Source organism: Alosa alosa, chromosome 11 (assembly GCF_017589495.1).
Source record: "Alosa alosa isolate M-15738 ecotype Scorff River chromosome 11, AALO_Geno_1.1, whole genome shotgun sequence".
Lineage (NCBI taxonomy): Eukaryota > Metazoa > Chordata > Actinopteri > Clupeiformes > Clupeidae > Alosa > Alosa alosa.
Window position 1 is genome coordinate 14,878,247 of NC_063199.1, and position 24,179 is coordinate 14,902,425.

Sequence of the window (24,179 nt, forward strand, 5' to 3'; positions counted from 1 at the left end):
CACTCATTCCAAGCCACCGTTTCAAAGCCATAACCGTGAGTACAAACACTAGGGGTTTTTAACACAAAAAGGAGCAGTTTGTCAAATATGACACTGTGTGGAATTAGAATCATGGACTTCTTGTTAGTCATCACCACCATCTCATTTTATAATATATGTATACGTCAGTGCATTAGCGATCCTTAGCCTGTACATGGTCATTTAGTCTCCACTCACCGCAGGTGGCTTTGAGGTCAATGGCTATTGAGATCATGGCACCTGCAATTTTGCTGTCAAACCAGTGTGATCTGGAACAGAGTAGATGGTAGAGGGCATAATTAATTCACCTAGGGCTTCATGGCTTGATGTTAACCTCAAACTAGTCAGTGGAATAGCTAAGTAAATTGTTAAAGAAAGATGCTGGTGGCTAAAAAGACAATCGAGATTATTGTACACCAATATTAAGTGTGAGAACATACTGCATATAAGGCGAATGTGCACTCAGCACACCTCACTGTGTGCTGAGTGTGTTTCACTAATTCACAGATGTGGGAGAGTGCTGTTCAATCACTCCCGCCACCTACATTTTTCCTACCAGTCGGGGATCGAGCCGGCCACCCTTCGGTTACAAGTCCCAAACCAGTAGGCCACAGATGCTACATACATTTATTAAGGGGTATGCAAATACTTTATGTAGCTTCTGCAAAGTTAATAGAAGTATACATTATGTATTTAAGATGCATTTGAAAAGAACCACAAGGAGAAAAGAAAACAAGATTTTTTATTATTATAAAAGAACACTAAATCAAAGACAGACATTGTTTTGTGGCATGTTGGAGTAAAACACAATTGTTTTAATGTGGCCTCATCAAATGTTTTTGTTCTGCAGTTCCAACATTGTTTTGAGAAGGGGGGGGGGGGGGGTGATGACAGCTCAAACCCACAAAAGAAAAAGAAAAAGGTGATCTCCGCCAAGTCTGATTCCTGATTCTGAAAATCTCAAACTACCTACAGCTACCAGTGGTGGAACTGTAGTTGCATTATCTTCATCAAAAGGATTCTGGCATCTTCTTTTGAAAAAAAAAAAGACATGTTGGGTCCTTGTCTTTCCTTTTTAAAAAGGGCAAAAACAGAGATGATATGAGATGCCAGGCTTCTGCCTGCATGGTCTCCTCAGAGGTCCTCACACGGCCTTCCGGTGATACTCTGGTGGCGCGACCTCGTAGTCGCTGGCGCTGAAGAGTGACGCGGAGTTCTTCACCAGATACCTGAGGAGGAAAAAGCCAACATCGTCACACACACACACACAGAGACCAACATCGTCACACACACTAAGAGAGAAAGAGAGGCCTTGTGTTCAGAAGATCCACTTGTTCGCCAACATCGTCACACACACACCCACCGAGAGAGAAAGAGAGAGGCCTTGTGTTCGGAAGATCCACTTGTTCGCTACATACTGCACCATACAGCAATAACTAGGGTGGGTATTTAATACAAAGCGCATTATGTAGAGAATCAGTGGATGTCTGGAACAGGGCTGGGTAGGAGAGAGAGCCGTGTCCCCCATTCTCCACACCACACCACTTCTCCTCACCATCCATGGAGTATCTGCCACAGTGAGGCATCTTCACACCGGGGGCAATTAAATACTGCAATGACTTGTCACTCCTCACAGCAGCTACCTGAGCCAACCAACCCTGCTTCCCCCCACCACCACCTTTCCCCAATTTAAATTGACAACAGACTTACATTTTTTTCAATCACATTCAATAAGAACACGATTGAGTAGGTCAAACATAGTCTGGTACAATTGGGAATTATGGGAGTTCTGAGTACAAACATAATGATTGAGCTGTTTACTATTGATACCATAAACGTAACAATATTGACTATAGAATTGACTGGTAAAGATGATATAAAACATGTTTGACTGAATTTGGATAGTGTCAACAATGGAAAGAAAATGGCAACACCAGGCTGTCTGTTTGCAGCTTTTAATTACATTAAGTAATTAAGCATGTGTATATGTATGTGTATGATCTTAGAAATTGTCACACAGTGTCAGTTCCAGTGCAGTCCACTAGTATGAGGTCCCTTTGCCCAATTTCCAATCGCAAACTGCAAATATAAAATAATTAGTTGAATATTATTAAATTAAATATTTCCTGAGAATTAAAAAAATAAAATAACTGATAAGCTCGGCTGAAAAAACATGGACAGTACTACTCTGATATATTGTAACACCACAGAGAGTCTGTGTGTAAGTAACTATGTTTAACCACAACATTTATCCTCAAATAAGACAAAATACGTTTATGTAACAGCAATTTTATGTTTTCTGTTGATACTAGCTTCAGAACTTACTTCACATAATAAAGTTATCTAAAATGATGAAATAACATCCTCAGAAATGGGTAGACTGTGTTGCGTTGATCATAGTTGTGACACATAATTGTCCAATCTTATTTGAATACTTTGAAACATTCAACAAAAACACACTTGTGTTTTGAATTTTTGAGATAATGATAAGATTAAGGAGCCTAATTGTTTTTTTTTTTTTGGTCTATTGAGTATCCTTCATCACATTTACTATTAAAAATATACTATGATAATAGCCACGAGCCTTGGCAACTGTTGGATGTGTTCCAATGTCTCAGGAATGTGTCTCATTATAATTCAGGTAACCTACTCAGATTACAAGGTTGGGTTCGCTCAGTCCTCTCTGTGGACCCAAGAAATCCTTCAGTTAAGGGGAATTTTAAGCAAGCTATTTAAGTAAGAGCAAGTATGCAAAACCTTACCAGAATACTCAAACATGTGATGTCTAATAGAGAAAAAAAATTGATTCTGCAAGCCCAAGACAAGTCCTTAGGAGGACGAGACTCACGCAGCACTATCAGCTAATAAAACCTCTTCAGTCCAATTTATTTTATTCATGAAAGTGCCATTATCAGTTAACATGATCTCAAGATGCCTTACTAGGCCAGTGGCCTTAAAAACCTTTAAAATTAAAACCCAGTTTAATTTTACTGAGCAACAAGGGAAGTTTAGAGGGAGAGGTACCAAACAATTATAATTAACATTCTCTCACATATCCTTACAGAGCCTGTGGCCTTAAAAGATCTTTTGAGGATTTAAATGCAAACCCACTTTCATATATCTCTGAACAACTGGGAAAGTTCAGGGCACCTCTGCTTTGAAGAGGTAAAGCTCAAAACTAGCCTCAAGAACTCCCACGTTCAGTGTTATACTTACAAATTCTTACAATCAGACTACTTATTGACTCGAAAAAATTGTTGCTTGTTCCCCACATAATTCTAACTCCAAACCCATATTTTGTAAAGGATAAGGTATAGTTGGGATTTCTTTTTTTTTTTTTAAATGACAGGTGGACAATGATGGGACGATATCTCTTCTGGTGATTTTCTTCCTGTTCCTGTTCCGTGGTATCTTGTGTCTTCAAGTTACAATGAAGTTTCATTATAATAAGAAACCGTTTTTCTGAAAATCAAGACATATCAGACATTGGAATATTGGGATAGCCCACCCATTCCATTCCATTCAATTCAATGGAACTTTCTGCAGCATTTTGAAGAACCCCCTTGTGTAGTACACACAGAGCCATATAAAGGTGATCCAAGTGCTCTTCCCTCTTTAATTCCCTCTAAGTTAAGGGTGCTGGGGAAAGAATCTCTCTGTTAACGCAGTGACAGTGTGAGGTCAGAAAAATTGTGCATCCTTGTCCAGGTACTCACTTGAGGAAGTCCTGCAGGTAGCTTAGCAGCAGCGCCAAACTCTTCTCATCTAGAGGTGTGTAGGCCAACATGGCACCAATCCTCACTGGAAGGAAAACGCACAAACATACACATCAAACAAACATATACAAAAACAAAAAATGGATCAACACCTTAAAACTAACTGGGAGAAACACAGACTAGTACATTTGATATAAGATTGAATTCCCACTCTTGTTGTATTTTAATACTGGACCAGAAGTAACATGATGAGCTTATTTGAGAGAAATGACCAAAACAAACAAAGAAAATAATCAAAAGATTGAGATACAAGAGTGTTTTTTTTCCCCCTTTCCTTGTGGGAGCGAAAGTAAATTTAGTTGGCACATGTCATGTGTAACACATAATGAAAATATAGCTGCAAGCAGCAATGAGGGGGCCAAGCAGACAGTTCAGCAGGCCAGATTTGCCATGCAACTCAATGCTGCTCCATCAGACATGTAGCATTAAGCAGTCACAGCAAGTTCCATGCCAAACAACCCAAGATTGGCTGAGGTTCAAGTACATCAAAACATAACCGATTTTGTGGGGCTGAACCAGGGCTGAGTGTCGGCGCCCACTCCCCCAGCCAGCCCACCGCCGCAACCGACCCTGCCCATCCCACCCCGCCCCACCCTTGCACGCACGCATTAGAATTAACTGGATGGAACTTGCGGTCATCAGTTTAACATCAAAAATAAAAGATTGACTGAGATATGATCACACTTGCTGTGATTTAAACATAGGAGGTCAAAAATTGACGTCATAGGGTGTTGAACTCGGCTTGGCCCAAGGATTCCAATCATACCTCATTTTGACATTCGGGTCTACGGGTCTAAGGTTACGTCCGTGAACACACGTCCAACTTTGGCCTGTTGGTGGCGCTAGAGCGCTTCAGGTGCCGGCATGAAATTTGGTGAAATTAATTATTGGACTGTCCCCAGTGTGCCAAATTGTATAACTTTTTACCAGACGGTTCTATGGGCTGTCATTGACTTCCATTGCAGAATAATGCACATTAGCAACTACTGGCCAAAATGCAGTTGTCAATTACGGAGCCCCCTAGAGGTCAAAGGTCACCAAATTTCTTGAGCATCCTCCGGATGGGGTCTGAGATACATGTACTAAGTTTGGTTTTGATACATGAAAGCGTTGCTGAGATATGAGCTCACTTACTGTTTGGCAGCTTCGCCGTAAATTTTGATTGGCTGTTACAGGCGAATGCTTCTGTCAATTGTTCCAGAAAGCAATGTTCCAGAAACCTATGTAGTATCAGCCCATGTTATCCATGGAGGTAGATGTTCTATAGATCTAACGGCTCCGACAACGTTATTGGAAAGTGCAGCAACTTCGGGTGAGATTATAACCAGTCAATGAGACGAGAGCAATGACATGATGACAGGGAAACCGTTCAACAAAGGAAAGTAGGCTACAACTTCATTCACAAGCAGATAGTTCAAAATCGAGCATACAAGTTAGAAAAACCTAAAGCATTCGTTTAGGCTATGTCGCCTCAATGTTGTCAATGCAGGACAGACTGTCGGCTGAGGGAAAAAAAATTCTGTCGATCTGTCCGAGTGACATTAACTAAATAAATCCAAAATATAGCCATTGTTGTAAGGTTAAATTGTGTGTAGCCTATGGTGAAGTTATAATCAGACTTCAAGCTGTATTTTCAGCCACTTAATGCTCATTCTGGTGTATGACAAGATGTACAGAAGTGTAAAGTGTATCAATTACCCTAATATAGCCTACAAGTATGTTAAATTAAATATATTTAAATTAGACTCTTAAAGTTGCCTATTTCAGTAGGCCTAGGAGAAATGCAAACAGGTGTAAAGTGGAATTAAAGGGCCATCACCGTTTTTTTTTTTTTTTTTTTTGGGGGTGTCACGACCTGGTGACTTAATTGATATGCAATTTAGTGCGTGATGTCATCTAGCGACATTTAGAGCTGCCTTTAGCTACTTTCCATTTGAAATAGTTGGCAGCTAGGCACTGCCCTGCCAGCCTACCTCTATACAGCAAAGCCCAACCATGCATTGGTTAAGCATCATTAGCTGTGTTGGCAATGTCCAGTTCTGAGTAGTGCTGCCGCGATTAGTCGACTTAGTCGACTTAATCGACCATGAAAATTAGTCGACGGCAATTTTTTTAGTCGAAGAGTCGTTTTACTATTGACCACCTATTTATTTTTGGTCTCCCGTCTCAAATGGCTCACTGTAATGTTATTAACTCTTGAAAAGGACGAATGTCTTTGGACGTTAAACAGGCTACTTAGACTTTGGCAGTCATGTTTTAAACCCTGCTAAGGTTGCAAGTGGAAACGCATGTAGCAAAGCTGTGTGCCTGCCTGCTTTCAGCGCGAATCATTATTAGGCAGTTAAGCGGGGACCTTAAGCTAATGCAGCTAGTCCACACTCTGGCTAATATAGTATTGTGGAAATTGCAATAAATTAAGTGAAGAGAGTGGCTCACGTTGACAGCGCAGCGGCGTGTCATTTATTCATTCATACAAAAAAAAAAAAAAGCGTTAAAATGAATATCGCTGCCCGTGATACCAACAATCAAGGTGCGGCGTTATTTCCCATGTTCAATAAGTCAAGATGCATAGGATATTTTTTTTGCGTTCAAGCCAACAGATAAACTGAGGTATCCTATGTGGTAAGGCGCACAAAGTGCCTGTAGCCTACTTGTTTTGAACATGCTGACATTTGCAAAGTCCTCAACTCCTGTAAGCCTTTCAAAGTTGGCTAGACCATCGTTTCTCAAACTTTGGGCCGCAGACAAGCACCGGACATAGCGTGGACACTGCTGGTGGAGTGAAATTATTCCCGGGCTTCGTCTGATAATTTGCTGCGTAATTGATCAAGGAACCGCGGACCGACAGAAAAAAAAAAAAAAGCGTTTCTGCAATCAGTGTCATCAAACATACAGTAGAGGCATACAATTCAATTGTGGTATGGCGTTCATTCAATGCATGCGTCTCTTGTGGCGAAACTGAAACCACTTTCGATAGCGTTGGTAGCAAAGCTCCGATTCACCTATTGGAAGGCTATTTAATTATGAAACAACATTTAATAGAACAATGTGGATTTATGCAACTTCCATAAAAACAGAGCACAGACTAATACACTATCTAGCATTGTATTGTATAGTCAAATTTGAATAACATGGCCAAGAGCTATTGTGGCATAATTAAATATCATGTCAATATTCTTTCCATTTGCCTACCAGTGTATGATGCTTGCATGAGGGAAACATCCCAAAACAATGGCACCCATATAATTGCTGTTGTTTTGAGAAGTATTTATCATGTAACCATGCAAAAGCAATGAAACTATTGTAATTATATGTTACATTGGTAAAGCAGTCCTCTGTTTTCACAAACTTTTGCACTTTAAACATTGGCTGCTTTGAAGTGCATGTATAACAATATAGCATAACAATGATAATTGTGATGTGATAATATGATATATGATAATTTGATGGGGGGTGGGTTCATGTAGGTGCCATGATCAGCCCTCAGGTCAAAGAAGTTTGACAAACATTGAACATTGTCTATGTCCATTGCAACACTGGCATACAAATAAAGTATATCAAAGGTCTGACATTAGATTTAAATGGGTGATTTTTTTTTTTTTTTTTACACATAATGTTTTTGAACAGTTCACTTATTAATAAGCTTCTAACAAAAGTAGAGTGATCTATATTTTAGGTTTCCCCTTCAGTTGAGTTCAAAATAAAATGGACACAACGAAATAACAAACACTTGATTTAAAAAAAAAAATTAGTCATTTAGATTAGTCGACTAATCGAAAAATTAGTCGAAAGATTAGTCGTTAGAAAATTAGTCGTTAGTGGCAGCACTAAATGGTATTATGGGATGTCTCCTACCAAAGAGTCGGAGCAGGTGAGGGGCTCCATAGATCTGGGACATGGGTGTATCCGGGTGGTTGGTCAGAATGTCAGCGTACTGTGGCCGCTCAAACTTATAAAGGAGCTGGGTGCCCAGCATGACGTTGAAATACTCGCGGATGCCGGCGACAACCTCATTCACAGCATATTCTCTGGGGAGAAGACAGGAAGACACAAACTACTGGTTAGACACCTCCCTTCATACAAAACCACACACGCATGGAACTATCGGAAAGATATAGACTAGAGCAGAGCAAAAATAATTCTGCATAAGCAATTCAAATTACATGGACCAGAGATTACAACATTTAAAGTGTTCATGTATTCTAACTGGCGGTTAGTCAGTTCACACACACCAAAAACAGATGGACTGATTAATTGCCAAATTAATTGGGAAACGGAGTTGCTTCTTGAATTTGGCAGGGAGCTTAATTGCCTCAGTGCCCTTGTAATAAAACCCTACACCATTTCCACCACACAGTATGGAGACTGACTGACAAACGACACGAGATGTTCCCAATTTCCATTTTTTTTCTGCCATCCATCCATCCAGCAACTAGCCTACCTGTTATCAGAGTTTCCTCTTGATTTCTTGTAATTTGCATAGTCTTCCAAGACAGCATCGACATTCTTCTTCGCAGGAAGGTGGAACAGCTTCAGGGGAGGAGGGGAGAGAGAGATTGATTGGGGTTACTGGTTTTCCCCCTGGTAGCTTCCTTAGTTGATCCACTTAAGAGGTCAGGGTTGGACATGAACAGCGTATTGATCCGTGGGCTTAGCGCCAGACCCAGGTCCTCCACCAAAGCCCCAACACCAGCTCAGAGCAGCGGTTACGTCTGGGCACTATCTGCTGACTATCGACCCAGTTGGCAATTATAATGGTGTAGGAAGGAACAAACAAACAGCAAAACTACAAATAAATAAACAAACAAACAAACAAACAAACAACACATCATTGTTTGACAGCATTTCTTTCAAAATCCTCATTCAGCCGGAGAGTGAGGCACACAGTGATGTGTGGGAACAGGACGTTGGACATGCACCCATTAGGATGCTGCACAGATATAACTCCCTTAGACAGGGAAAACAGACAAAGACCAGACTGCAACACAATTCAAATGCAATTAAACATAAGCAATCTATCAAACTCCTCTTAAACATAAGCAATCTATCAAAATCCTCTGCCCTGTCATCTCTTTAACCCTTGTCTAAGGTATAGCCAGTAATTCAATGTATAGTGTGCAATGGAGTAGTTTGGGAAATGCATAGATGGTAAACAAATACACAAACAAGACACTGCCAGTCACACAGTCACAGGGAAATGACTTGGAAACAAAACAAACACTGTATGACACAAAATAACACATTGTATGACACAAAATAACAATCACTTAAATCTACAAATACTGTGAAGCAAAGTAGATTGTGTGATAGCCCAACTGTAATTACACCATTTCAACCAATACTAATAAATATACTACAGTAGATAAAATACCATTAAATATACTGCAGTAGATAAAAGCCTTATTGTGTTTAAAGGGGGGGCGATCGTTAATACCACTCATGGCCTGCACCCTTCCCCCTGGTCACAGTACTAGTGGATTTGTTTACGAACCGGAACCAACAAGATAATTTCCGAAGAGCCATGTTGACCGACAAGGTAATATGACATGATTTCATACAAATAGTAGGTTATACTATTAACGGGGTCAGGGTTGGATATGTACAGCGCATTGATCCGTGGGCATATTGCCAAACCCAGGCCTCCACCAAAGCCCCAACACCAGCTCAGAGCAGCGTTTACGCTATCTTAGTCTGAGCACTTAGTCTTAGCCTGAGCACTAAAGCGCTCAACATACTCGTTACTCCCGACCGGTAGCGCGACAATGTGACGTCACAGGAGCGCCATACCTATTTATACTCGCGCGTGGCGGTCGCGACACTACTTGCAGTCTTCTCCTGAACAGAGGTGTCGCTGTTGTGAAAAGGCTAAAGCTAACTACGTTACACAGTAGAAGAAGCTGCAGTAAGAAACACTAGCCTCTAGCTAGCCTCTGTGATGGTACTTCAGACTTTGGTTTCTGCTATTTACATGTGATTGATATAATTTACTACCATCATCATCATCTAGTTTCCAAGGTGTGTGCAGGCAGATAGATAGATGGATAAATGGATATATATAGATAGATACTTTAGTCATCCCGAGGGAAATTTTAATAATAATTTTAATAAAACATTTAGTTAGCTGGCTAGCTAGCTAGCAGCTGGCTGAGTTTGTGTAATTTCCTAATGTGGAAAGAGATTTTTTTCAGGTCTTAGTAGATATCCTTTGTTTGAAAATAAATCGTTTCTATTCTTTCCTCTTAATTCCATGTGTTGCAAACTCGCTGGTAACTTTGTTAACTTATAAAGCAAACTATTAAAAATTCACGACTGTAACAAAACACTGCAACTCTCGCTTGCCCTCGAACTAGTCCATCTTCCGGTTTTACAGTTTGTCGCGATCAGCTGAGAAAAATAGAGTGGTGCGCTACTGTGTGCTACCCGGCCAAATTCCTGGCGCACAGAGAGATCTACGTCATTTTGACGTCACATTGTCGCGCTACCGGTCGGGTGCGGCGAGTATGTAGTGGGCATTAGTCTTAGCCTAAGCACTCTCTGTTGATGCTGGTCAGCATATAGTGCTTCCTAGTCATTAAAGCGGATGGAGAAGTGGTTGCCGGAGGGCTGCAGGTTAAAGCCGGGTGCTTTGTGCTTGAACAACACACTGAACACATTGAACCAGTCTGCTCCTGATGTTCTGATGGCTGCCTTGTTTGGTTGTAAGTCATTAGTGTGTGATGGGTAAGCTGTGAGGCATAAACCTGTAGAGCACTTTGGAGAAAATTAAATGTACCATTACCTTCTCGCCTGCATGGCCTCTGACTACACAAATAAAGTGTGAAGTGTCATGCTCACGGTCTTATATTGACGCAGCTGATTGCATGACTCTTGACCTTTGACTCCTGGCTGTGCTCACCTGCTTCTGGCGCGTGATGAGATCCCAGTCATCAACCAGCCATGGCTTCAGCTCCTCAGGGATTTTCACCTTCACTTCCACACGGTTTATGAAGGTCTCCTCCTAAACACACACGGGTTACTGAGGGCCACCTCCTCAACACACATGCACAGATCCACACTCACTCACACAGACACATAGGTTACTGAAGGTTTCCAAAACACACACAGGTTACTGAAGGACTCCTCCAAAAAACACACACACACACACACACACAGATAATGGTGCATGAAAGATGCATGGCCACACATACACCCTCTCACACCAGACAGGGCTCTGTATCTCAGCAAAGTCTGTAATTTATGTATAATTTGCTGTGTTTGTTGTTTGAACTAAGGCTAGGACAACTCCCTGACAGCATCGCTAAGGCTAGGACAACTCCCTAACCGCATTGGGCTAAGGCTAGGACAACTCCCTAACCGCATTGGGCTAAGGCTAGAACAACTCCCTAACCGCATTGCTAAGACTAAGACAACTCCTCCATTACCGCATCGCTAAGGCTAGGACAATTCCCTAACCGCATTGCTAAGGCTAGGACAACTCCCTAACCGCATTGCTAAGGCTAAGACAACTCCCTAACCGCATTGCTAAGGCTAGGACAACTCCCTAACCGCATTGCTAAGGCTAGGACAACTCCATAACCACATTGGACTAAGGCTAAGACAACTCCATAACTGCATCGCTAAGGCTAGCACAACTCCATAACCGCATCGGACTAAGGCTAGGACAACTCCCTAACCGCATTGCTAAGGCTAGGACAACTCCCTAACCGCATTGCTAAGGCTAAGGCTAAGACAACTCCCTAACTGCATCGCTAATATAATTCTACCATCTTCATACACTGTGGTTCAATTTCACTCCCTGGGTTATTTACTTCCTTGGTTTCACATGAAAAGTACCTCTACTTTTTAATGACTATATGGCAGTCATTCAAATATTTGGGTGCATTACATCACATAATGATGCCATGTGGAAAGTACACAAAGCAAAACTTCCATAATTGCATTTAATGAGAATGGCATTGTTTGTGGACTTTTTAATATGCTTTCAATACATTTCCATCTGCCATTTCTGGATCCTGTCCAGATGTGCTGCCAACAGACGATTGGGTAGGATTGGACCACCTGGCCAGAGACTACATCCACCAGAGCATGACAACCGCACCCAATGGAAGCACAGATGGAGGAACGGAGCCTGTTACTAAGGTAAGCTGTCGCTTGTGGGTTTGTTTGAGAAGAATGGGCAAAGACAGGGCGCCAGTGTGTTTTTCATAATGAACATAATCACACTCGGCTCTACCACTCTACAGCAGGCTGAAGAGCTGCCGCAAGTACTGGGACTGGGCACATTACAGGGCAGTTGAAAAATGTGTTGAGAGGGGCACAGACCGTGACCATGTCTGAGTGTGTGGGAGTATCTACATATATCTATGTCTACGTGTGGGAGTATCTACATATGTCTATGTCTATGTGTGGGAGTATCTACATATATCTATGTATATGTGAGGCTGGGAGTATCTACATGTCTATGTATGTATGGGAGTCCTTGTTTATGAATGTTTGTGTATATGAATATTTGTAGTTGTATGTCTGTGTACATGTGTATGTGTAAGTGTCTTGAGCCTGAGTGTGAGTGAATACCAGTATGTGTGTGTGTGTGTGTGTGTGTGTGTGTGTGTGTGTGTGTGTGTGTGTACACAATTGTGTACATACGCTCTCCACTGTTGGGTCCACGCGGGCCCTCTTCTTGCGTGGTGGGTGGGGCATTTCCCCACTGCTGGTCCCTTCACCAGCCCCTGGTGCTGCATTGAAAAAAAACACACACACACACACACACAATATTTACATCATCATCATTGCAATCATCTTCCTCATTAACTCTGTGAGCAAAATCATTCTCATCATCTTTGCAGATATCAGAAGCTGCTGAGAGGATATCAGAAAGGAAGGGTCATGTTGTAACACCAGTACCAATACCCCTCCCCCCTCCGTCGTCTCCTTGTCACCACAAAGACACAACAACATGGAATAGACTACTGGAATACATGCTGAAAGCGGAGCATCTGCAACAAACTTCCCAGAACCTCAGCAGGCAGATGGAGACTCTGGATCAATTTTCAACCCCAACCTCCTTGATTTCCCATCACCACCCACACCCAATCACGTCCCCACCCAATCAAACTCCCCAGGCCACACAAACCCCCCTAATCTCCCATCACCATCCCCACCCCTTCATCCCACCACCCACTCAAACTCCACAGGATCCCCTGAAGGGCATCAGATTCCAAAAATAATTCAGTGGAAATGCATGGATTCCAGTTTCTTCCAGTAGCAGCAACTGGAATCCATGCATTTCCACTGAATTACTTTTGGAATCTGATCCCTTATCATACCTGTTCATTCTTACACAAATTAAACTTATTATTGACTAAATTCAAGATGGCTGCAAACGCTTAAACTCGCGGAAGATACTGTCTGTACAAATCGTCTTGTAAAGTAAACTACCAGTGCTTTTTCAAAGTTCTCAATGTCTCGTTTTAAATGTCAGGGCCCTCGAAGTCTACCAATGAAGTGTGGAGATACATTGAGCCTCGTAAATGGGTGTAAAACAGTGATTTATTTGCATGGCTAGCCCGATGCAAGCACCACTATTGAAAAAACTGTTGGTAGCTTGGCTAACTAGCCAGATTTTGGAGTGCAGGGGACAAGCCCGAGATGGGCTATGAGACATCACGTTCACACTTTCGGTATCATGTTTCAATACACTTTAGGTCAATATCACACCGGAATTCTCCTTTAACAAATCCCCCCTCACAATTAGCGCCTGAACTTCTCTCAACTAATAAATGCAATGAGTTCATCTTTTTTTTTTAAAGGTAAAATTGACAAAATCAGACTCAACACATCTGCTCAATTAAAAATTCAACAACCTGAACTTCCAGCAACAAACAGGGAAACTAAACTTGATGTCAGAGTTCAGCTTGATAGACTCTTAAACACTTGAAAAAACGGTACAGAATCTCAGCCCTTCCACATGTGTCTTAGACACTCTGCCTACCAATTTCTTCAAAACTGTTTTTCACCTCATAGCGGTGGATGTCCTTCAAATTGTAAATGTATCACTGCTGTCTGGCACTTTTCCTACGTCACTGAAAACAGCCATTGTAAAGCCACTTCTCAAGAAGAATAACCTGGATGCCTCCATGCTAAACAATTACAGGCCCATATCCAATCTACCTTTTATTGGCAAAATTATTGAAAAAGTAGTCTTTAATCAATTAACCACCTTCCTAACATCAAATGGGTATTTTGATTACTTTCAGTCTGGTTTTCCAGCAAATCACAGCACTGAAACAGCTCTCATTAAAGTTTCCAATGACATACGCCTCAACACAGATTCAGGTAAAACATCAGTCCTAGTGCTACTGGACCTTAGTGCAGCATTTGACACTGTTGATCACAATATTTTACTACACAGACTAGAACACTGGGTTGGATTTACAGGCATAGTTATCAGCTGGCTAAAATCATATCTACAAGAAAGGAGCTTCTTTGTTGCCATCGGAAACTGTACCTCAACACCAACGTCCTTGACCTGTGGTGTTCCCCAGGGGTCGATCTTGGGGCCACTATTATTCAACCTCGATATGCTCCCACAAATCATTCAAAATAATTTGATTTCATATCATAGCTATGCAGATGACACACACATTTACTTAGCTCTTATCACCAAACAACTATGGTCCTCTTGAATATGTGTCAGTGTATAGAACAAATCAACACCTGGATGTCTCAAAATTTTCAGCTGAACAAAGAAAAAACTGAAATAATTATATTTGGTAAAAATGAGGAAAGACTTAGGGTTGCCACTCTCCTTGACACAAAAGGGTTGAAGGCAAAGGATACTGTTATCTTGGTGTTTTAATTGACAGTGATCTAAATTTCAACAGCCACATGAAAGCGATAACTAAATCAGCTTTTTACCACCTCAAAAATATTGTCAAACTCAGAGGGCTGATGTCAAAACATGACTTAGAAAAATTCATGCATTTATCTCCAGCAGGGTTGATTCAATAATCAATGTCACCAATTTTGCACTTTGTTCCAAATCTATGGCCTTGTATAAAACTAATGGGCATGCAGTGCAAACTTCTAATGGTCCAGTCATACTGAGAACATGTCTGTCTTCCATCCTACAAAGGTTGGTCAGGCTAGGAATAATAATTTTAAAAATATGAATGCCCAAACATGGCCTTCAAGACAAGTAAATGATACAAAATCAAAGATGAAAAATGATTTATGAAAACGTTGGAATGTAACAAAAATATTTACAGGTCTTAGTTTTGGGACATAAATATTAGCTGGACAAACGGTGCAGTAACCATTTTCCTGGATTCTGTATGAATTGACACTTTCATCCAAATGATCATTATTGCTGTAAGGACTTTGACCATAATAATCATGACCCTCTCCGTCCATCACCATCATCATCACCACCACCACCATCTCAACACCCCTCCTTGGGACATCTGCAGACCTCTATACCCTCCACCACATCACGTGACCTTGGAATGGAACACAAACCGCACACGCCACCAATCCACTTAGAGCAGGAGAGCGCCAGACCCTGACCATGAGCGATCAAAGCCTGACCCCTGCACCATTCCATAGCCAAGGAAGATTGTTTTTTTGTGATTGGCCGCCCTGCTTCAGTGTCACGTGAGACAGATACGTGCGGTATTGTAGTCTTCATCTCACTTTTAACATCTTTCTTGTGATACTACATTCAATTTAACAGTTAGGCCATGGGAACTGTAAAACTCCTAGAACTCGCCTATGATACATCTATAAAATAAATGCCTTACAATAAAACAGGCAGAGAGAGAGAGAGGGAGATGGTATCTGGTCAGGTGTTGTCCAGTTGCCTGGGACTTTTTCCTGGCATGGTGGCAAGACAGGGTGTGTATGAGGACAAAACTGCCCGCGTTCCTATCGGCTGAGGGGGCGGTGAGAGACTCCTGTGACGCTCTTCTATGTCGCCGCCGTTTTAATTCAATTTCTCTCATGTGCAGAAACCCAATCACATCGCCGTTGCCATGGCAGCAGACCATGGGCCCCCCCCCCCCACACACACACACATATACACACACACACACACACACACACACATTCACATATGCATTTATGGGTGTGTGTGTTTGTAATGCGTTTAGAGACATGCAGTGTTTATCATCACAGGCAAACACACTGGGCCGTGTTGGAGGGAGTGTGTCCAATTCACATCCAAACTGCCCCAAAGCTCTTAGGCTACAAATCAGATTATGGACTCAGTGATGGGCTTGCATGATTAAAAATAAATATTGACTGTGTCGGAGAGGGTGGGTCACTGGGGTGTTATGTGCCCTGTGTGTGTGTGTGTGTGCATGTATGACATCTCTCTCCTTCTCTCTGTAAGAGTGTGTCTTTGCATACGACATCTCTCGCTCCCTCTCTGAGCGTTTGTCAGTCTTTGTGCTTGTGTGCAACATCCCTGTGTGTGTCTGTGTGTGTGTGTCTGTGTGTGCCTGGCCCATAGAGATGCGCTACTTACTCTTTTGTTTGTTCTTTTTTGTTTTCCTAGCCGGGCAGGAACAAGCAGAAGACAGAGTGGAGGTGAGGGAGAAAAGCAAAGTGTTATTTTAACCTTCAAATCATTACACAGTCCATTCATAAAAATGACATCTGTGGCAACAATAATGATAAAAAGAAATATCTATTCGAACAAATTAAACTGTGAAAATGGCAAACAAGGAACATTGGAACACAATTGACCTTTGAACTTTTGATATATGGGCAAACAAAAGCCGTTTCCACAGGGACATGCTTGACTTTTGAACTTTGTGTACTCACACATCAACGTTTTTCTGCTGCACAGCAGCGATCTTCTTGCTCGGTGCCACCCCCCTCATCCTTCCCTCAACATAATGGTCTCTGCCAGAGAGGGAAAGAGGATCAGATAGTTTAAAATCATAATGTTGCAGATCATAAAGTATAAGTATATATACTCTTTTGATCCCGTGAGGGAAATTTGGTCTCTGCATTTATCCCAATCCGTTAATCAGTGAAACACACTCAGCACACAGTGAACACACAGTGAGGTGAAGCACACACTAATCCCGACGCAATGAGCCTGCTACAGCGGCGCTCAGGGAGCAGTGAGGGGTTAGGTGCCTTGCTCAAGGGCACTTCAGCCGTGGATGTGGACATGGGAGAGCAGTGCTCAACCACTTCCCCCGCCCACATTTTTCCTACTGGTCGGGGATCAAACCAGCAACCCTTCGGTTACAAGCCCGAAGCCCTAACCAGTAGGCCACGGCTGGCAAAGAAGGAAAGATGATCAGATAGTTTAAAATCATAATGTTGCAGATATGATATTTGGTTATTTACTAAAGCAGTTTGTAGACCAGCAGTGTGATAAAATGGATGGGGCACTCTATATAAATTGCAGGAACATCTTTTGGCTTTCACCGCTCTACTGTAGCCACTCCCCCTCTCACACTGCACAGCGCAGGACCAGAGACAGAGAGGGTAAGCGGAATTTTGATCGCACGGGTCAAGATGCAAGATGTTTGGATGATTATCATGTCTGACCTCAACAATAAAGACTACCAAACACAGGTATGCAGTGGCTATTCAAAACGACAAAAATGATGTGCAATAAACTAACACTTCGAATAGCCCTGGTTACTTTGGACTTTGAATAAACAAACGACAATTCCGACTGCATGGTCCCTAACTGAAATGAGTGATAAACTAATGGTCCCGAATTTAAGGATGTTTCAGAAGGCCACACAGTTACAGACTACGAGTGGCAGACAGAACTACATGTCACTTATGCTACCAAAGATTGAAGTTGAAGTTATTCTATAGGCTTAACAATAAAAACATATAGCTTTAACTCAAAATATCTGTTAGGCTTATGTCATTTTGATCTGTAAAATGTCACATGCAACCATGCCTAAATTTTGCTCACTGCACATGTATTATAGGTTAATGTATTATAATATAATAATCATTATTGAATGCTTAGCCCCCCCCAATTGGGCTACGTGTTTTGTACAGGAATAGCATGTTTGAACGGGCACTGCACTAGTGTTTAAAAAATGAATTAGGCTTCATCCAGGTATCAGCTGCAGGGTGGCAGACAGTTTACAAAATCAATTACAAACCGTGGTAAATGGTCAGGAATTTGGTGTCCTCTGGATTAATAAAAACAGCTTTTGAAGTTTTAGAACAACAGAGAAGGCAAGGGCAGATGAGATGACAGTGGGAGGGAAAGTGTGTAAAGTGGGAGAGAGAGAGAGAGAGAGAGAGAGAGAGAGAGAGAGAGAGAGAGAGAGAGAGAGAGAGAGAGAGAGAGAGAGAGAGAGAGAGAGAGAAGCAGTAAAAAAAAAAGAAGAGTGCAAGAAAGGAACTCACTGATTTGCCTTCTGAGCTCTTTCTGTTTCTGCAGGTTGCTGTCCACATATTTAAGCACACGGCTTTCAGGAACCCATTCGTCCCAGCTGGGGAAGTAGCAAATATTCATTTACACTCAGAAAACCACACACACACAATCACTGAGGTGTGTAACCAGTACATGCACTATGTAAAATGATTGCAGCCTTTCAAAACTTGAAACTCCTACAAGTCAATGTCCATAATTTTCATCTTGTATATTTGTGTAAACAGAAATCTTACTGAATCCCAGTGTTTCCCATACATTAACTTATTTGTGGCGGTCCACCACGATATCAACATTTACCACCACACAATGAGTTTCCTGGTTGTACTAAATTGTGCTTAAATCTGGTTAGAATCATAACCACGCTGCACTAATTTGTTAAAAACTGTTGCATTCAAGTTAATTCTGCAAACCTACCACCACAAATACAAATAAATTCTGTGGGAAACACTGGAATCCATATATACATTGTTGAGGTATGGTCAGCAGCTCTCATGAATAGTGTTCGTAATAGCCTTAACTACTAGAGAAAGGTAGCAGGGGGTCACTTGCGCTTCAACCTGGTTGGTGCTCACGGAACAGGACGCAGAAGTCAATGAGGAGACCCAAGGTCTATCTAGGACCAAGGAGCAGGACCGGAGCACACAAAGCTTTCAGTGAATTTTTATTAGTGCAAAACGACTAACGTTTCGATACCCATGCGTCTTCTTTAGAGTCAAACAAGACAGAGTTTGCCTCTGGTCCGGTGCTCCGGTCCTGCTACTTGCCCTGGTACTAAAGAAAGATGTTAGTCAATAGAAACCAAAGGAAATGCTGATGTCGGTCACAAATATCCAGTCAAATCATGAGACTGTCCAGCCAATCAGGACATGGATACGTCGGTCCTGTTCATCGCATGTCCTGGCCAATAGAGTAATAATGCACTTCCCATTAACCTAAGGCTTGGGACGACATGCTAGAGGGACTGTGTGTGTGTGTGTGTGTGTGTGTGTGTGTAAAACTCAAAAGTAAGTAGTAACTTACTTTTTATTCCAGCCACTGTAATGAATGAAGTATTTCACTTGTTTGTCCTTGATATTGATTTTAACACACTGCAAAGACAAGAATCAAAATCAAAACAGATGTTCTTGTTATTGAAGTAATATCTAATGAATCTGTGACTCTTTGAATAGCAATGACATGAGATGTGCAGTAATGTCTCACTCATTAGCCTATAATAACAGCAGATTCTACAAGTAACCATAGGCGACATTTTCTCAACATTTGATATGATTATCTTTGAGTGCATGAATCAGTTAAGTGTTTCAAAGTTTTAACAACATTAAAAAGGCTTATAAATAATACATATGTGTTATCAAGGTCCAATAAAGAAACTGCATCCACTTCTATGGTGAGAAAGTCTACAACTAGTCTAACTTGACCAAGCACACATTGACAGACTTGTACCTTAGCTTCGTATAGCAATGGCCCATGAAAACACAGTACTCGTTCACCTAAAGCAGGATAGACAAAAAACATAGACACACACGAAAGATCAAAAATATGTTTTGTCATCAGACCCATTAATACTGGTGCATTTCATGTTCTATAAAAGTTGTACAGTATTCTACATAGAACAATGCCTGCAAAAAATATTCTGATGGCTTTGATGGACTGTCGAAACGGCTAATGTTATAATTTCCATCTCGTTTCAAATCCTGATCTGCCATTGGCTGTCATTGTGACTTTCCAGTGGCCCTTCATGAAATCCCCGTTGAGGGATGCAAAGTTGACTCCAAAATGTGATGTTAACTAGGAATGTGATTGACATGTGATTAGGCATCCTTCCAGGTTCTCTGCCATTCTTACTTTTAGCTGATGTGTTGCATTGCGTGCCGATCAAAGGCTTCTGTCGATAGAGTAATGCTACACGACAAACGAAAACACTGCACGATGCGGGATTGAATGTCTACGCTACACGTTAATAAAAATAAAAGGTAAAAATTGATCATGATTACAGAAAAACAAGCATTTAAAATTGACTGATACCATTGCATGCCTTTCAGCTATCAAAATAGGCAGAGTGCTTAACCTTAAAACCTTGCTAACAAGCTAAACTTAGCCAACCAGCTAGCAAGGCACACAAATAATCATCTTTGGCAATTCAACCATAACAGCAGCTATATCACGCTTACTTTATTTGGTCAGCTCGAGCCAGATAACATGCAGAAATGTACTGTGTGTGTATATATACCGTTTATGTAAGTCCAGATACAATAGTGCAGCAATGTTAGGTTCAGGTGGACAAACATTTCGCATAACATTAGCTGACTAGCTGATGCTGTTTACGTAGCGCGCCATTGTACAGGCGGCAGCGCCCACCACAGCAATGAACAATGGCAGACGCGGGTTTGAGCTAAACCGGGGAGTCAAGCGGCTCCTTACCTTCTTGAAATTTAGGTTTAGGGTCCTGTTTAGGCGCCATTCACAGATTAAGCAATCAAAATATCTGGAAAATCAAATCCAGGCATCGCCAGCTCGGATTTCTTTCAGACACAGTGAAAGCGCCGCTCTCCGTCTCTCTGGTGACGCATTTTCATCGCGCCTGGGTCACGTGACTGAAATTACCCTTAAACCAATGACGGCCTTTGAATATACTAACCTGTCAAATTAACTTCAGGTTTATTGTGGGTACACATCAGATGAATGAAGATTGCCCCACCATTTTTATAGAAAAGAAATACATTTGAATAAACTAAAATAGTCTATGTAAGAGGGGTTTAAATGCAACACAGGTAGTGGCTATAGTGCACCTTGAAGTTTCAATGCTTTTGTGAATCCTGGTTTTCAATTTGCTGTATCCAGTTATTAAGTGCAAAGGATTTTTTTGTCTTTTAATAAATTGCAGACTACTAGATTGTGGATAGCCTACCAGTATCATGACATGATCAGACTAGTTTGACCATTTACTCTCTTTGATTTGATTTGATTTTTTTTTTTTTTTTTGCCTTTTAATAAATTGCAGACTACTAGATTGTGGATAGCCTACCAGTATCACGACATGATTAGACTAGTTTGACCATTTACTCTCTTTGATTTGATTTTATATCATTTCATTTCTGTAGACCATTCCAGATGTTAATGTTACACACTATGTTAATGCTACACACTATATTATTATTAGGCCTAATTAATTTAGATTATTGTTTGGGGCATAGGCCTAGCATGCTGTTGCGTCGGATGTGTCTAAATAGTCGAATATCGAACAGAACGGATTAGAATCTACTAACATGAATGCATAACTACACATTTAGACTGCATAATAATAATAAAATTAGACTATTATGCCTATCTGCCTTAAAATTACCCAGGGTAAAAGATGTGTAGGGACAGGGCATGAGCAGTAGCCTGGGAGAACCCAGACAAACCTGTTTGCACATTTGAATTTGCTCTGCAGGTCAGTCTGGCAAGAAGGCCATTGACACCCATTTCCAACGTTCCAAAAACCCAGGCACCAATCAGTATAAATCAGTATAAGTATACTCTTTTGATCCCGTGAGGGAAATTTGGTCTCTGCATTATCCCAATCCGTGAATTAGTGAAACACACTCAGCACACAGTGAACACACAGTGAGGTGAAGCACACACACTAACCCTGGCGCAGTGAGCTGCCTGCAACAACAGCGGCGCTCGGGGAGCAGTGAGGGCAGGGCACTTCGGCCGCGTTACTGGTCGGGGTTGCCCGGCTAACCAGTAGGCCACGGCTGCCCCCAAAATCATATTTATCCAGCGAGCGGGCTTTATCTGATGGCATAGAGCGGTTAATTTCGTTTTCGGTTATATGGCCCTGTAAGTCATACTCTCAATCTCAACTGAGATTTCAGAAGGTCTGTTAGCAGGCTACATTGGCAGTGATAGGCCATTATAATCTTACTGAGAGAGAGTGAGGGAAAGTGTCTCATGATATCATCAAAACAATCACACTGGAGCTGGTTGTGCCTCCAGGCAGGTCGAGTGTTTGGGTCAGGAATTAGGGGTCTCGGTTGATTTTCTCCCTTGTTGAGACTCAGCTGACCACGCCATGCTTTCTTTTCGACTAGGCCTAGGCTATTGTTTCCAATTCTCACATTTCACTTCTTTAATCATCATTATTATGCTATTATTTCAATTGCTTTGTTATTTCCTACTTTTTTATTAATATTATTTTCATATGTATTATATTTTATGTCATGTAAGGAGACATTTTCCACAACTGGTGAGCCCTTAAACCAATGCAGATGAGGTTTATCAATGCGTTTCCCAAGGCTTATGGAACATCATAGATACCAAGGTTCATATTATGGTGTATATTCATGTGATTAAATAGACTACAAAATCATGTCTTGATGGATATTTACACTGATAAAGGCTCTGGAGCAGTGTGCTTAAACCGCAATCAAACACTTGGTCGCGCTTACACGCGCACATGCAAATGCACAAGCACACAAACACAGACAGCCAGAGGATGGCTTTAATTTAATAATTTATTCAAGCTTTATAACAGTTTGGCAACATTCATTATACTTCGGCAGGCGAGACAGTGCTCTAAATCTTCAGTAATCTTGGTGCTTGTTTCAGTGATGTTCCTATTGGAATGTCAAAGGGTCTCAAACAGGGTCTGCAAACAATTGTCAATCCCAGAGTACAAGATATAGGCCTAATATGTACTGTTATTGCGTCAATTGTCTTATTCTTACATGTAATTACACTTGTATAGGATGGCCAATAGCCTTGTTATGGTAGACCTACGGCACAGTATTTTTCCTCCCGACTGGTCTACCTGCCGCGTGCTATATGTAGACAGCTCTTGTCGGAGCCAGAAGTTAAAGTGAGCATGAGGTGTTTCAGCTTCTGCCTGAACTCCCTCCTAGTCAGGCAGTAGATAAAGGGATTTAAGCAGCTGTTTGTGTGCGCAAGACAAACGGTTGCAGGAAAAATGTAGGTATGCACAACGTAGTACGCTTCATCCCAGTAGACAACATTTAGTTTGACCAGTACTCCCCATAGCGTAATGGCATGGTTTGGCATCCAGCACAGAAAGAAAGCCATAACGACAATAGTGACAGATTTGGTTAAATGCAATTTCCTCATCGATGCGTTGTTATTCATGCTCCGCTTTTTCACAAACCTCACGAGTAGTAAATAGCTTATTGACAGTATTAACATGGGCAAAACAAAGGCGATTAGGATTTTCTGGAGGTGATACATTGCTAGCCAGTACTGTCCAGCAGGAAACCTCAACAGGCATAGTTTCTCCCCGGCCACGTTCGTCACTGTGGAGAAGATTGATGTCGGCGCGGTGGCCAGAGTGGCGACTGTCCACAGAAAAGCGCACACCCATTTAACCGAGCAGAGGGGTTTACAAGAGTGGCTTTTAGTGGATGATGCCACTGACCAATATCGTGTTATGCTCATAGCCGTGAGAAAGAAGACACTGGCGTACATATTCAATACTGTCACAGACAAAATAATCTTACACATGGCGTCTCCAAATGGCCAGCTAAAATCCATCGCTGTGTCCACCGCCCAGAAGGGCAAAGTCAAAACAAACTGAAAGTCTGTTATAGCCAAGTTAAATATAAAATAGTTAATAGTGGATGTCTTTCTCCCTTGTTTAAGTTTCATCAAAAAGAAGACCAGCAGGTTACCCACTAACCCCACTGCGCACACGACGGAATAGACTATGGATATCATAATTCTTAACACAGGGCTTCTATCAGCAGTCACATCGATGTCTTCTGCACTTCCATACCTGTCCTCGTACCCGAGTGTCATGTTCAGTGTGCTGTTCATCATTGCAAAATCCCTCAAGAAATCTGTTAAACGATCCATGCTTCAGAGTTCAGACAGCTGAGCGCAGTGAGAAGATGACCTTTGTCGGCCAGAGTGAAGTTTCTTGATCTATATCCAATAATTCTTCCAATCTGTGGAGGCCCGCATCTTCCCCGGAC

At 41.6% G+C, this 24,179-nt stretch overlaps 2 protein-coding genes across 3 annotated transcripts; both read right to left on the reverse strand.

Moving 5' to 3' along the window:
- Nucleotides 1-742: 742 nt before the first annotated feature.
- morf4l1 (mortality factor 4 like 1) lies at nt 743-20,787 on the reverse strand. 2 transcript variants are annotated; one of them, XM_048256284.1, is made up of 12 exons: nt 20,635-20,787; nt 19,657-19,703; nt 19,234-19,301; nt 18,182-18,271; nt 16,617-16,697; nt 16,318-16,343; nt 12,441-12,529; nt 10,690-10,791; nt 8,236-8,324; nt 7,650-7,822; nt 3,735-3,819; nt 743-1,247 (listed from the first exon to the last, which is right to left on the reverse strand). In XM_048256284.1, exons 1-12 carry the CDS (start codon nt 20,672-20,674, stop codon nt 1,163-1,165), a joined length of 975 nt encoding a protein of 324 aa, XP_048112241.1. In that variant the 5' UTR covers nt 20,675-20,787; the 3' UTR covers nt 743-1,162. The 2 variants fall into 2 exon arrangements, with proteins under 2 accessions (XP_048112241.1, XP_048112240.1); XM_048256283.1 differs by lacking the exons at nt 19,657-19,703; nt 20,635-20,787 and having other exon boundaries at nt 18,186-18,271; nt 19,234-19,285.
- A 1,939-nt stretch (nt 20,788-22,726) lies between these two features.
- On the reverse strand, nt 22,727-24,170 carry rxfp3.3a3 (relaxin family peptide receptor 3.3a3). The gene has a single exon (XM_048256281.1). The coding sequence runs from the start codon at nt 24,058-24,060 to the stop codon at nt 23,005-23,007; it is 1,056 nt and encodes a 351-aa protein (XP_048112238.1). The 5' UTR covers nt 24,061-24,170; the 3' UTR covers nt 22,727-23,004.
- Between the last annotated feature and the right edge of the window lie 9 nt (nt 24,171-24,179).

Excerpts from the sequence above, each read along its gene's own strand:
- rxfp3.3a3 (XM_048256281.1), bottom strand. The coding sequence starts at position 24,060 with ATGGATCGTTTAACAGATTTCTTGAGGGATTTTGCAATGATGAACAGC.
- morf4l1 (XM_048256284.1), bottom strand. The coding sequence starts at position 20,674 with ATGGCGCCTAAACAGGACCCTAAACCTAAATTTCAAGAAG. Across the intron at positions 16,344-16,616 it reads CAGCAGAAAAACGTTGATGT|GAAAACAAAAAAGAACAAAC; the intron begins GTGAGTACACAA and ends CTGCCCGGCTAG. Across the intron at positions 12,530-16,317 it reads AAAAAAGAACAAACAAAAGA|CACCAGGGGCTGGTGAAGGG; the intron begins GTAAGTAGCGCA and ends TTTTCAATGCAG.